At 45.7% G+C, this 13,245-nt stretch overlaps 4 protein-coding genes across 10 annotated transcripts in view; 2 read left to right on the plus strand and 2 right to left on the minus strand.

The window, feature by feature from the left end:
• The window catches only part of LOC109541796 (protein tramtrack, beta isoform), an 8,724-nt gene extending 2,338 nt beyond the window's left edge, over window positions 1-6,386 (minus strand). Inside the window, exons 1-9 of one of the 4 annotated variants that reach the window (XM_019910759.2) lie at window positions 6,129-6,386; window positions 5,403-5,583; window positions 5,185-5,350; window positions 4,967-5,126; window positions 4,395-4,550; window positions 4,234-4,336; window positions 4,077-4,182; window positions 1,729-2,024; window positions 1,534-1,668 (exon numbers count right to left, since the gene is read on the minus strand). In XM_019910759.2, coding sequence (XP_019766318.2) covers window positions 1,534-1,668; window positions 1,729-2,024; window positions 4,077-4,182; window positions 4,234-4,336; window positions 4,395-4,550; window positions 4,967-5,126; window positions 5,185-5,350; window positions 5,403-5,573 — 1,293 coding nt within the window. In that variant the 5' untranslated portion in view covers window positions 5,574-5,583; window positions 6,129-6,386. Of the gene's footprint in view, window positions 1-1,533; window positions 1,680-1,728; window positions 2,025-2,099; window positions 3,747-4,076; window positions 4,183-4,233; window positions 4,337-4,394; window positions 4,551-4,966; window positions 5,127-5,184; window positions 5,351-5,402; window positions 5,584-6,128 lie in introns of those variants that run through there. The other 3 variants (XM_048669626.1, XM_048669627.1, XM_048669625.1) reach the window with 3 other exon arrangements.
• On the plus strand, window positions 609-1,437 carry LOC109541798. The gene is made up of 2 exons (XM_019910762.2): window positions 609-1,152; window positions 1,207-1,437. The coding sequence occupies exons 1-2, from the start codon at window positions 963-965 to the stop codon at window positions 1,389-1,391; spliced, it is 375 nt and encodes a 124-aa protein (XP_019766321.1). The 5' UTR covers window positions 609-962; the 3' UTR covers window positions 1,392-1,437.
• A 151-nt stretch (window positions 6,387-6,537) lies between the features above and the next one.
• LOC109541801 (15-hydroxyprostaglandin dehydrogenase [NAD(+)]) lies at window positions 6,538-8,742 on the minus strand. Its single transcript, XM_048669628.1, has 6 exons — window positions 8,191-8,742; window positions 8,018-8,138; window positions 7,857-7,963; window positions 7,680-7,802; window positions 6,990-7,195; window positions 6,538-6,933 (listed from the first exon to the last, which is right to left on the minus strand). Exons 1-6 carry the CDS (start codon window positions 8,281-8,283, stop codon window positions 6,831-6,833), a joined length of 753 nt encoding a protein of 250 aa, XP_048525585.1. The 5' UTR covers window positions 8,284-8,742; the 3' UTR covers window positions 6,538-6,830.
• A 234-nt stretch (window positions 8,743-8,976) lies between these two features.
• The window catches only part of LOC109541800 (SNF-related serine/threonine-protein kinase), a 12,686-nt gene continuing 8,417 nt past the window's right edge, over window positions 8,977-13,245 (plus strand). For 3 of the 4 annotated variants that reach the window (XM_019910763.2, XM_019910765.2, XM_019910766.2), the window contains exons 1-6: window positions 8,977-9,225; window positions 11,042-11,078; window positions 11,948-12,208; window positions 12,267-12,439; window positions 12,495-12,721; window positions 12,786-12,927. In XM_019910763.2, coding sequence (XP_019766322.2) covers window positions 11,960-12,208; window positions 12,267-12,439; window positions 12,495-12,721; window positions 12,786-12,927 — 791 coding nt within the window. In that variant the 5' untranslated portion in view covers window positions 8,977-9,225; window positions 11,042-11,078; window positions 11,948-11,959. Of the gene's footprint in view, window positions 9,226-9,267; window positions 10,591-11,041; window positions 11,079-11,947; window positions 12,209-12,266; window positions 12,440-12,494; window positions 12,722-12,785; window positions 12,928-13,245 lie in introns of those variants that run through there. The other variant, XM_019910764.2, reaches the window with a different exon arrangement.

Below are 13,245 nucleotides of genomic sequence, written 5' to 3' on the forward strand. Positions count from 1 at the left end.
CTATGAATTTCAGATCGGATACCGACAATCTTAGCTTAGTATATCATACATTAATTAAATGAAATAAACATAGAATATTAACTAACACCCAGTATATTGAAGAATTTTGCAAACCAAAAATAATATTCTCAGAATGCAAAGAAAAAAAGCTGAAAGCTAAAGAAATCAATATAAACAGTATTTCGCTTTGTGTCCAAAATGGACAAAATTAATACTCCAAATGTATGCCAAGGCTTAAAGTAGCAACAAATAAGTAAAAATATGTAAGTATCTGAAAAAAGAATTCTAGTCTCTTCCCAAATTTGATTGTCCTGACTAATCACCTGTTAGGCCTAATTAATTTTAGAATGTTTTAAAGTGTTGCAATTGCGATGTATGTTAGTGTGTGATATGATGAGGCTGTTGACGAACTGTGATTGTTTTTTAAATTAATGAAATTTTTTTTCAACTATCTGTTATTTTAGAAAAACTGATGATGGCGGAAAGATACACCAAAACGTATTTTAATTGACAAATAGAGACAATAAATGACTGAAAGCCAGGAATTAATTTTGATTTGGTGTTGAAACACAGTCAGGAAAGTATGTACAATTAATACTTGCGACGAATCATGTGCATTATTAATAATTGAGTTTGTTTTCTATCAGTAAAATTCCTATCAGTAAGCCCAATCAAAATATTTAAATATCTACAGCTTACTGTCGATATTGTCCATTAAAAACGAAATGTATCACTGACGCAACCTAAAATGCGGACCGTTTTTCCTTCCGACAATCGGATGGCAAATACTCATCGAATAGCCAGCAAAATCGGAACATGAACGGATACAAAAACGGAGACGGATCGGGCAGGTAGCGGAAAGATGTGAACTACTGCGTTGAAGCTGCAAGCCACTCGTGCTTGCGAAACGTCAGGAAGAAATTCTACCGTACGACGGCCTAAAAACCCATTAGTTTTAAGGAATGGCCTCGAAAGTCTATCCCTTGCCCGGTTTATTTCAGTTGGAGGATGGTTTGATGAGCGAAGAGGGCGCAGCAGTAGAACTGCAGCTAAGCAATGGGGAAAGGCAGTGTTTCTTCACAGACTTCCAGAGTTTCAAGGAGGATTCGGTTCCGTTTGAGGAAGAGCATCAGGAAAGCGAAACCACCTCAAGTGAGCAAGGCTTGAAATTTTGCATAGGAACCACTGCAGGTGGGCGTGTTGCAGATTCCGCCGTGTGGAACATGATCCAGGCCCACCAGGCGCCTCACTTTTCCACCAGCCCACCCCAGTACGACATCTACAGCATAAAGCCAGCCCACTATTTGAAACGCCCGCATGTTCCCTGGCGGGAAGTGGAGGAATCGCGCCGAAAATGCGAGCAATGGCTGGGTGGATGCCATGCAGAATAAAAATTTTTAATTCTGCTTCTGTCTCTTTAGAGCTTTAGAGAATTCATCAAGCGATTTTGGGCGCCGTTGGCGATCTGCGCGAAAAAACATCGCAATTTTCCCCAAATCCCCTTGTTACCCCATGAAATCGAACGGGAGCTACCTCAGCTGAGTCAGCTCTCGGCAGCTCTCCAAACGGCGTGTTGCTGACAACAACCACTGGACTGACGGCTCTCTCAGCGCTACTCTCTGCAGCAGCGTGGGGCACCAGCTGGATGTGCAGAGGAGGCGAAAGAGGCTGAAACCCCACTTGAATGAGCCACATGTTTAACAAAGCCGAGCGGGCAAAGCGACTCACTTGATGGACCTGGCTGGGCAGCAACGGATGCGAGTGCTGTTTCACCAAAACCGCCCCTGGAACCGCTAGCAGGTTGCCGGGGGGTGGCGATATGGTGGGCAACGGGTCGGAGTATTGGCGCTCCACTCGGGCCGAGTGAGGAACGTTGAGGTAGTGCAAACAGGCCGAGTCGCCATCCGACGGYTGGCTGGAGTCGCTCTCCCTCTTTATCCGCGGCTGCCGCATGAGGAACCTGCCGCGTTTGGTTCCCATCGGCGGCTGGTTCTGTTGCAGGATCTGATCCACTGTCGCCTTATCTACAAATCATTGCCGATCAGTCAAGGACTCAAATGTTACTCAAGCAGATACAGTGGCAGCCACAAACGAAAGTGTAGATAAATAATGGTTTTATTGGTTTTATGTTAATGCTACTGATATTTTACAAAACTGCAAGCCTGCAAGGCCCAAAACAATTGATTACTCCTGGGCTCCGGAAACAATCCAGAACCCTTGCCACCAATTAGGCCAACCAAAAATAACAATACGATACATTTCAAAAAAATCTTGGCCTCATGAACAAAGAAAACATGCAATAAATATCAAAATAGCACTGAAAAGCGCAAAACGGAACCAACTGAGGGACGGCAAACAACGTTTTCCTCCTCCACACTTTTCAATGCTTTACAAAATCACATTTAAACAAGCAACGGCAGGGGAAATCCAAAATGCGATCGCCAAACTCAATCCATTCCATCGCGCTTTCACAGTCGCACTTTGAACGACCCTGTATAGGTACAATAGGGGGGAAGAGGGTCAATATACGATTGTTATCGTAGCGATAACTTTTATTTGTATAAACCTACAAGGTGTCCCGCGAGCAGAAGGTTCAAAGGGTCAAAATTTCTGCTATTGATGGTCAAAGTTGTCCAAAACCCTTTTGACCAGGTGCCAACGGGACACCCTGTATAACTAACACAAATCGCAGGGGATTAAGGAACATCTTGTATACAGGGCGTTTGGTAAATCTGCGAGGACTGACCAAACACGCTGCATATAAACGGCTCAAACTAGCCCTACCAGTTACACCTTAGCATCTATGGCACTGAAAATGCTCTCGAGTTTAAATGCCTCAATTCACGAACAATCTATCCTAGTTCAGTCTCCGATTTTGTGCACTATCTAGATAATTTTGTTTATATAAAAAATAAAATTTCATCTATACCAAACAGAGACGGGCCGCAGTTGGCCAATGAACTTCCATTTGGCCCTTTGATGATTTTCCAACTGAGAACAGCCAAAGGAAGACTAATCTGGTACGACTACATCTGTACTGGTAATGGGTGGTCATTTCCTAGAAAACGGCCCGTTTTCTCACATCTGCTCGAAGTTGATGCTGTGAAAGTTGATGCCTTGTGCGGTGTTGATCAGAGCAGGGTCCAGAAACTTGGGCCGGTGTAAAACCGGGCCCAAATCCACGTGCTTGCCCTCGAAAAAGGTCCCACTGATCAAAGCGACCGGGTGAGTGGATGTGGTGCATAGAATCTGGTCAGTTTGGGCCTCGTTGGAGGGCTTGGTGCTCACATAGGCAGCCTCCTGCTGCTTCACATAGATCTGATCGCTCTGCGACACTGCCGGCTGTTGCTCGACGTGGCTCTGCTCTTGCTTTCTATTTTTGATGCTCAACCGATAGTTCGGGTATCCGCGCTTTTTGTACTCCAACCACAAGGTCCGGTTGTTCACGCCGTACATTCGGGCAGCCTTGCAGAACCCGATGCCTCCAAACCGCACCGCGTTCAAAGCCTTGATGAAATTCTCCTCGCCCTGTGGGTTCAGGCTGCGCTTTCGCTTCTGCAGTATTTGCGGCGGCGAGTTGGAGATCTGCGCCACAAATCCACCTTCTTCCGGGCTCTGAGGCGTGCTGCCCCCGGCTAGATTACACTGATTCTGACTCGAAGCGCCACCATTGACCAGCTGGTCTGGGACAGGCGGATTTCCGCAGGAGCTGTAATAGTTTTGGTCCACCATGTTCCACTGCAGGCCTGGAAAGGAACGCCGGGTCAAGGGGAGCGACATGGGCAACGTCAACGACTAAGCTCAACGGCAGTTGTGAACAAATCGAGTCGACTGATGGATGTCGGGGGAAAATAAACAGGCCAAGCGGGGAAAATTGGGCAAACTGGAATGGGTGGCAGATGAATGATTGGATGAACGTGACCGAACTGATTGAGCTTAGCCTTGTTTGTCAATATCGCCTGAGGATGGGAAGAAAGGCATTTTTGGATAGAGAGAGTCCTATCTGTTCACGCTGCGGTTGAATCTTAGCCTTCGAAAGTGTACAGGCGCGTCAACAGGCGATTTTGAGTGCTTACCTAAAGCGGATTGTTGCTGGCTGGACGCGGAGGATCCAGGGATTTCACTGGGCGGATCCGTCTCCAAGCCATGGCCAATCTCTTGTTGCTGATGTTGGGGAACTTGCTAGAATTATCAGTTAAATCAACAACCTCTGGAGCCCCAAAATGGTCTTACCAGGGTAATCTGGTGTAGAGTCTCGCTTTCTCCACTCTCATGCGAACTTCCCCGCTGCAGATCTGACTCTCCACTGTGCTGTTTGGTTTTATGACCCAGATTACTGCAAGGTAAAGGCATGAATGGTGATGGAGAATTTACGCAATTCACCATCGACTTACCTACTGTCAGACGAATAGCCGCCGGGATCGCTTTTTATCACCGATCCCAATATATTACCAACGTTCTGGCTGAGCAACATCTCATTTCCTTGCGTTTCCAGCTGTTCGGTGCGTTCCCCTGATCCAGAACCGGATGATAATTTTCTAAGCCGTTTCCTAAAACAATACTCCAGTTGAATTGGGTGAGTTTTTGGACTTGGACAAGAATTTCTGGGTCAAGAGCTCTGCAAAGCAGCTTGAACGTCAATGGCTAGTCTTCACTGTTGGAAAGTTTCTGAAGAATCACGGCGGAAAAGTGGCAGAAAAGCGCTTTTGCCCAAGAAAAAGTGCCCTTGAATGGCATAATCTACAACGTAAGCCACTAGCTTCTCGCAGAGCCGGTGACGAACTAAAGTAGGAAATTATCAGCTTTTGGACATTTCCAAGCCCTCTAGAAGGGTGTAATTCATCGTGATCAAACGGCTTAACTTAAAAGCGCGACTAAACTAGAAACTCTTCTTTCTTGAGTCAAAAGACTTTAACCCAGTGAGTATGGAATAACGCGGTTCTAGTCATGTTTCGACTGGACTTACCGTCTTGAGCCTGGACTTAGAGGGCAGGGAGATGGAGTGGAGGATTGCATGGGAACACCATCAGTCCAGTTCGACTCCTGGGCGGTGTGAAGTTCCGTTTTCTCCATAGAGGTGCTGTGAGTCTTGCTGAGGGTTTGTTCGACCGGAATCTCCGCCAGCCCTGCCAATATAAGCGCTTTTACCATTAACCCAAAGCACAAAATTTCAGCCTGGCTTACCTTTAATTTTCAGCATCTCCGCCGTTTTCAGGATATAGGGCAGTTGCTCTTGAGACACATTGACCTCCCCATAGTACATAAAATCGACCATCACTTTCAAATCGAGAAACTTGACGTCTTTGAGTATCACAATGGGGTGCTGGCACGGATTTATGGTGAACAGCGACTGAAAGAGAGAGTGGCAACACGGGCACAGTGGAGTGGATGGAAGCGCCTACCTGAAAATAGGAGCTGCAAGCGGACAAGACCACTTTGTGAGCTTGCAGGTGCTTTCCTTCGGCAGCCAGGGTGACATCGACCAGCGATTCGCTGTTCAACAGACTGGAGAAGACGGAGATGAAGTTGGGCTGATGGTTGTTCCAGCGCAGACAGTACTGTTGCATCGTCATGGTGTTTAGTCTGCAGAAATTGGACACATGTGAAACACTCCAGTAAACAGACTCTCAGTTTTATTTTGGACTTGAACTTGCACTGGGGCCACCATTTACATAAAGATGAGTGATAAAGTGATTACAATTGTTATCAATTGATGACGTGAACACCGCACGTGCCGTCTCAATATAAACAGATTTCAGTCTTCGATTCGTATTCCCATATAAGTAAAGCCCTAGAGGCTCAGAAGACTCACTGAGGTTTGGCAACCCCTTAGGCCAAAGAGTGCGCGAATACTCTCTAAATGAGCAAAGATTTGCCTCCTTTGGTAAGAGCCCCATGGGGGCCCCACAACCGAACTCTTGCAATCCACCAGTACCCGCAGTGCCTAAGCAACATAGTGAGGCTGGTTTGCATAAACGGCCAGTGGCCGAAGACGATTCTTTTACGTAGTTAATCAATATTATACCTTTAGTTGACCCCTGAAAGGTAACCTTGAAATCTCCAAATGGAGCTTTCGGCCCCTTTGCACGAGTGGTAAGCATTGAGTTTGCTTGCACAAGAACACTCACCCTTCTCTGGACGCTTCCCGATTGAAATTGCCTCCAAATCCGAGCAAATTGATAAAAAATGCACGAAAATATCCGCACTAAACACCGTAAAAAACAAACTCGACCATTTTTATTTTTGTGAGTGACGTAATTGTTTACGTCATTTGTTTTGGTTGGATGGTGTTCGCAAACAAGGCTGAGTTCTATCAGTGGGCGACAGCCTATAGCCGCAGGAAATGATCAGGACAAGAACGGCAAGCTGTAAGTGTCTGACATGTGAAGATTCGGAACGCACTCAAGTTAAGAATTGCGTAGGCCGTTTGCCGAGCAATCCACGATATGCGCACACTATACTATTACCAGGGGCCATTGATAAGTGCAGAGAGAATTGAAAAAATATAAGGGGTTTTGAGAAATATATCGAGTAACACTCATTTTTGGATAGTTTATTACGAAAAGCTCAAACATTAAAAACACTCAACGCAGATAATAAAACCCTCAAAATAATGCGAATGTACCGGGTGGAACAAATTCGAATGACCAAACAAATAGGCGGCTTCAATTTAAGCCGCCCGGAACACGATTCCAAACTTAATAGGGTAAAAGCCTTAACAAATCAATAAAAAGCTCTTAAAGTACGTCCAAGTAGTGGCTTGTGGAAGTTAAACAAAAAAAGCGTTTGATTGTTTAGTACTTTGGACCTGGTTGGGTTGGCTGCCTTTCTTAAGGCAGCTCCTTTGGAGGATGGTCATTGCAGACCAGCCAACTTGAGCCGCTTTTGGCGTTCTGGATCAGTTCAGTCAGGATTTTCCCCAGTCGTTCTGGCCTGGAATATTGTTCGATTACTCATTTTTGAGGCCCGGAAGTAAAAAAGACACTAACTTGACTGGGGCGCTATTGGACGTGTCACTCAGCCAGGCCTGCTCGTATTCGCCACTTAAAATCCTTTTGCGCGGATCGCCACCCATTTCAGTCTCCGTAGGAGTGGGGCATATGGAAATCACTTTAATCCCTGTCAAGTTCACGTGATACAGATCACCATAGCAACGGGTTAGGGCGGCCACAGCATGCTTGGTTGCTGTGTAGACCTTTTGGGGAAAAAACCAGTCAATGAAAAGTGCACCTTAAAGTATAGTAAAGCATAGGGTTTTCTCTCGAGAAAATCGCATTTAAAGGACTGCGCCCGGTGGTTATGGCCTCAGAGTCGTTTTATTATAGTACAGCATGAGAATGTTGATTTTTTGTGTGAAATATTGTTCTTATTTGATTTGCTTGGTTGCTTCAAATGGCACGCCCCTCGTAGCAACACGGGAAAATTTGCATTGAATTAGCCTGTAGTGCCGAGTGAGCGCACTATAGCGGTCGCCATGGAAACCCGTCTGTTCTTGTCTTGCTTGCGATGTGTACGAGGGGCGATTGCTGGATGATATCCGTTTGCCTTCAAGTTTTTGTACGCGTGAATGCAATGGGAATCAACATTCTCATCCTATTGTGAAAAACAACGAATTTTCAGTGACAGAAAGTCGCACTTTTACAACCCATTTTTAACAAATTTTTGTGCAAAACACTTACTGGTAGGGAAACTAGAGGGTTTCTACAACAGCTCGAGCCGGCGTTAACCACGATCCCACCAGGGCCGCCCCTGTCTTTCCCCATGAATCTGAACGCTAGAAGCAGGCCGCGGATGACGCCATTCTGGAAAATTCTGATCAGCTTCTGAGTCTTTTTCCCTTAATAGTCAGTGCCTACCAGATTGACGTCCACTTCCAGCTCCCACAGACGATCGTTCATCACTGAGGCATTGTTTATCACGATATCCACGCCTCCTAGTCGGGAAATTGTCGTCTGGAACGCTTCTGGAAAGTTGCAACTTTAAGACTTTGTCAGTTATTTTGCGCTATTAATGGGACCTTCAAACTGCATGTAGTCGGTCACATCGCAGGGGATGAAAATAACGCGATCTTTGACGTTTTTTGAGAGCTGCTGCAGCAGATCGTCGCCCGCTTCCACATTAATGTCGCAAACGGCGATCTAAAGCACGAAAAAAATGGATGTTTGCACATTAACTGCTTATCAACTTTACCTTGCAACCCTGCTTGAAGAGTTCTTTGCAATATTCCCTGCCATGTCCAGACGCCCCACCTGTCACCAGTGCCACCTTCCCTTTAAGATCCATTTTCACACCCTTCCGATAGCTTCACTCCAACTTTACCCTAGAGGAGTTATCGAGACTACAATGCATACAAACTCATTTTGTGTGCGTTTCGAAGCCACTACCGTGCAAAGGTGAGTCAAAAAAGCCGCACCCTTGAAGGCGTCGCGACGCTAATGGGGTGAAAAGGGACGGGCGTCTGGATTGTGTACCGGGGAGCGCTGAGAGGTTCTCCAAACAAATCGCTTGGTGGTCGGGAAAGTCAGACTATTGAAGTGTTTTGCTCAGTTGGCGCAGCCATGGGCTATTTGGGGTGAATTCGATTTAAAACCCATAAAAGTTCCTAGGCACTTCAAGGCATTTTCCGTCTCATATCTCCCTGGTATAGGGGATTCTGGCGCGTAGACAACCAGAGTTACACCTCGTCAATACTCGGGATGGGAAATGCAGGGTTGCCGCGCTTCACTTGAATTGTGTCTTTTGGGGATTTCCCTCGCGCTAAAAACCATTAGGGGCTATTTCACGCTTCGACCAGTTGCTGGTTTTTTACTATGCATATAGAGTGCCCTTTGGGCATTGCACTTCTGGAAACTAAACTGGAAATGTTTTATGCTACCGGCTGCATGTGTGGATCTGGGAATTCTGGATCACACCCGGCAACGCTGAGCTTAGTGTTTGGAATCTACACAAAAAACCCCGTCTGACAGTTCACACTTGTCTGTGGTGGACGTCAAAAGATGTTTCCTCTACTCAGGAAAATAACTGAAAATTCGCGATTTTTTTCCGTTAATTTCACGTAGTTTCCCCCGGGGTGCTACAGGCCTATCAGGCCGTGTTCCTAGTGTTCAAACCATAGTGATCAGCGTCTGAAAGACTGTGCAATTTAGTGTTTTCTTGAAAGTAAATAAACTGTTGTGTCCGTGTGTGTGTGTGTTGAGACATCATCAAACTCCACCAGAATACGATGTAAGTAGCGATCTTGATCAATTTCATAGTTTTGGCGTGTCCTCTGAGCTGTGGGGAGTGTATTTTCCAACACACTAATTGCCCATTTAACCCAGTTGACTTCTTAAGTTGGCCTGATCGAATTGGTTAAACTGGACGGGGAATTGGCCTCCTCAAGTTCCAGCTAACGGGCTGTTGGACGTGATAATCCCGAGACAATAGAGATGATTAGTAATCGGGAAGATAAGCCAGTTGTTAGTGCAATACCTGGAGTTTGCAAGGTGGAATCTAGGTCAAAAGCGATGATTCAGCAGGCCCTAGAAGAGAAACAGCCCTAGTGTGCCCCTGAATGTTTTCAGTAGCGAAAAAGCCCCGAGAGGTTCCTGGGCAGTTCGTCGATAAGCCATGAGGAACTTTACAGAAACCAGTCTGGATCCGAAGGATCCAAATATTGCGAGACTGACCTAAATACCGCAGCTTGGGCCTGTGGAATTCTGGCTGATATTATGACCAAGACGATAAATTAAAAGAGTTCAAGTTTAGAGCGTATTTTTAGATAGGAAGCTGATTCACTTAAATAGAGGCCGGTTGTGCTTGGGCAAGGCCAATCCACTCAATGTCTTCCACATTCATTTGACCAGTGAAACGCGTGAAACTCGCTCAATCTGAAGCCAGGAAAGTTCAATTGATGTCACCAATTCACGTCATAGTGTTATCTGCGTCACATGTAGTGTTTCCTGTGCCTTTCTGTGGTCGAAAAAATGCCGGCTTCGCCAAAAATACATTTAAATTGATTTATATTTAGCGGCGCGACTGATTCGCATTCGGAATGATCGATTTTATTGAGAATTTCCACGCATTAAAACACCATAAACATCCATCCTGATCTGAGAGGATTTAGAGCAAGCCTTGAATGTATCAGCCTATCAGCTCTTGAAGCGGAATTAAGCGAACAATCCAGATCATTCTGGTCTTGGTATCGACAATGCTTAATGAGGACAATTGTTATGTCATCCTCTGATCACGAACAGTACCGGAATAACCTTGTGGTGTTTTTTAGCAAGTGGCAAACCTTGTTAGCATGCTGGCAATGTGGACAAAGGTTCTGTTTGCGAATGTATGCTAAAAACTATGCAAACTTGCCACTGGACGACGGGAAGAAACTGCTTAATTTGGGTTCAAAATGTTGGGGAACACTTTGGGTCAATTTGTACTTGACCGGTGATTTATTGAAGTTTAGTAGGAGGAAGTGCAATTTGCGCCCACCACCGCTGTTCTGGGAAGCAATAAAATCTACATAAAGCCCAGAAAAGTGACCGCCAGAGCTTCAAGGCCTGACATTTTCGGTTCTTGTTCATGCTTCAATTGTCCCCAAGCTGAAGAAAGGTAATTTTTGCTTTTCAAACATCAAAAGTGCCATGAAAGGGTCATTTACGGTTTGGATAGTTCCTAACAGCTTCTGGTATTCGTGCGACTGAAGGGCGTTGAGACATATTTTCAAGTCCGCATAGCCTTTGCAAGAAATCTTGTGCAATAAAAAACCCCAAAGGAAACTAATGAATCGAGTCGCGTTGTCAATGGGGGCCCACAGTTTATTTTGGCTGGCAAAACTGTCGAGTTGCGACTAAAAATAGTTGCCCATTTGTACTATTCGAATGGTTGGATCCCGGTTACGTGTGAATCGGGTGCGGGATTTATTTCCGTCCCGGATGGGAAACAAACGCCCGTCCGGCTGCGGCCCAATAGATATGCTCGCATTGGTTTCCTGCTCTTCTTCGCCACCACTCAACAAACCTGCGATTAATAACACTAATTAACATTCGTCTCTGTTTTGCAGGATTGCTGGCATGGACTGCACCGCATCGTCCCGCTGAGTAAGTTTACACAAAACACGCATCTCCTCCCGAGTAAAAGTGCTCGCAGTGAAAACAAGCGTGTGCCGCTTATCGCAAAATCGAGATTTTTAATTAATTTGCTACACATGTAATTGCCTGTGGTGAAAGTGGCCGATTCCTTGCGAATAATTACCCGATAACCGTTTATGCTAATTAAAATTGGGGCGTGCCGCTAGTCGATGGAAACGGTTCTTTTAAACGTCCCACCTAGTATGCGTTCTTTTTTAATTCAGCCAAAATTGCCAATAACGAAGACTTTCGTCTCTAATCATTAAGCGACCGCCCCTGGTAAACATTGCAAGCCAGACAAGAACAGACGGGTTTCCATGGCGACTGATATGTCGCGCTCACTCCTCACTGCAGGCTAGTTGAACAGGAATTTGCCAGTGCTGTTACGAGGGGCGTGCCATTTGAAGCAATCATCCGACTGTAGGATTCTTACGGTTATGGACGTGAAAATGTTGATTTTTTCGAATCAAATCAACATATTTCAACTCACAGATGCGATAAATATTTGCCAATGTTTAAGGAAATCTCCAAGAGAATGTTGGCAATAATTTCCCGTTGAACGACATTCAACAAGATGTGAGCCATGCGTGCCGGACACGTTTATTGTCGCAACACGTGTGTAAATAATCGAGTCCACTTACTTGCACTGAAACTATTCATAATCCAAAAATAATTATCGCCAGCATGTTTCGGGCGTCAAAATCGTCAGTTCTACAGCTGTTTGGCGAACGAAATTTGCCTCAATAGATTTGTTTTTTTCACTGGATAATTGATTGTTTAATCTAGTCGCAATTTGCTGATTAAATATTGGCTTAAATGAATGTTGTCCGCGTTTGCAGCTCTTGAGCACCATGCAGCGCCTTCATCGGATAGGAGGCTCGTCTACTAACAATGGCTCCTCCGAGCTGTCCAGCTCCTCCTTGCTCAGGACCTACGATGGTAAAATAGCCGGGCTGTACGATTTGGAGGAGACTCTAGGCAGAGGCCATTTTGCCGTGGTGAAGCTGGCCAGGCATGTTTTCACCGGGGAGAAAGTCGCTGTGAAAGTGATCGACAAGAGCAAGCTGGATGAGGTTTCCAAAGCGCATCTTTTCCAAGAGGTAAGGCACTGAGTTGTGTTTAACTTTTGACCGGTTTAGCAACCGAAGGTTGCTTCAGGTGAGGTGCATGAAGCTGGTGCAGCATCCCAACGTGGTCAGACTGTATGAAGTGATCGACACTGCCACCAAGCTCTATCTGATCCTAGAGCTGGGCGATGGTGGGGACCTGTACGAGTACATCATCAGGCATGATCAAGGCTTGCCTGAAGCAAAGGCCAAGGACTATTTCAGGTAAGGCTTGGCAATCCAACCGGTCTGGAATTGGGCAAAATTCGGTCGTTTCCAGGCAAATAGTCAGATCCATAGCGTATTGTCATCAGCTGCACGTGGTCCATCGGGACCTCAAGCCGGAGAATGTGGTCTTTTTCAAGAAACTGGGCATAGTGAAGCTGACCGACTTCGGCTTCAGCAACAAGTTCTACCCGGGCCAGAAGCTAGAAACGTCGTGCGGCAGTCTGGCGTATTCGGCGCCCGAAATTTTGCTCGGCGACTCTTACGATGCCCCCGCCGTTGGTAAATTTTGGTGTAAACTGGGCGAAACTTTGGAGGGTAAATCGAGGAAATGTTGTATTTGTAGACGTGTGGTCGCTGGGGGTGATTCTCTACATGTTGGTGTGCGGTCAGGCGCCCTTCCAGGAAGCCAACGACTCCGAAACGCTTACAATGATAATGGATTGCAAGTACGATGTGCCTCCTCATGTGTCGCCCGAATGTCGAGAGTAAGTCTGGCTGTCCCAAGCCTTTTGGCAGTGACGCAATCATTTTCGTTCTTTTTCGTCGACTCGTCCACCGAGCGAAACAATTTTCAGCATTTTTAGCGCCGCTCTTAGTTTTTGACTCAAATTTCGAGAATCAGTTGAACTGAAAAGCTCTAGTTGTCATTGAGGGATAGAGCTTTAAAATGCGCACTGTTTCATATAAAGCTTCATTTTAGGAATATTTCTAGTTTTTCCGAAAAATACGGAAATTCAGGATTAATGCGGATTTTGAGAACCGCTCTTAGATTTTGATTCATATTTTGAAAACGCGTTGCGCTG

Source organism: Dendroctonus ponderosae, unplaced genomic scaffold, assembly GCF_020466585.1.
Source record: "Dendroctonus ponderosae isolate FM_Combo_2020 unplaced genomic scaffold, Dpon_F_20191213v2 Dpon_F_20191213_9, whole genome shotgun sequence".
NCBI classification, from domain to species: domain Eukaryota; kingdom Metazoa; phylum Arthropoda; class Insecta; order Coleoptera; family Curculionidae; genus Dendroctonus; species Dendroctonus ponderosae.

Bases quoted from the DNA above. Each gene is read 5' to 3' on its own strand.
- LOC109541801 (XM_048669628.1), bottom strand. From the start codon at position 8,283: ATGGATCTTAAAGGGAAGGTGGCACTGGTGACAGGTGGGGCGTCTGGA. The intron at 7,196-7,679 runs GTAAGTGTTTTG...TTTCCCCAAAAG, and splicing joins ACCCTCTAGTTTCCCTACCA to GTCTACACAGCAACCAAGCA. The intron at 6,934-6,989 runs GTTAGTGTCTTT...ACAATATTCCAG, and splicing joins TCCAATAGCGCCCCAGTCAA to GCCAGAACGACTGGGGAAAA.
- LOC109541798 (XM_019910762.2), top strand. From the start codon at position 963: ATGGCCTCGAAAGTCTATCCCTTGCCCGGTTTATTTCAGTTGGAGGAT. The intron at 1,153-1,206 runs GTGAGCAAGGCT...GGCGTGTTGCAG, and splicing joins GGAAAGCGAAACCACCTCAA to ATTCCGCCGTGTGGAACATG.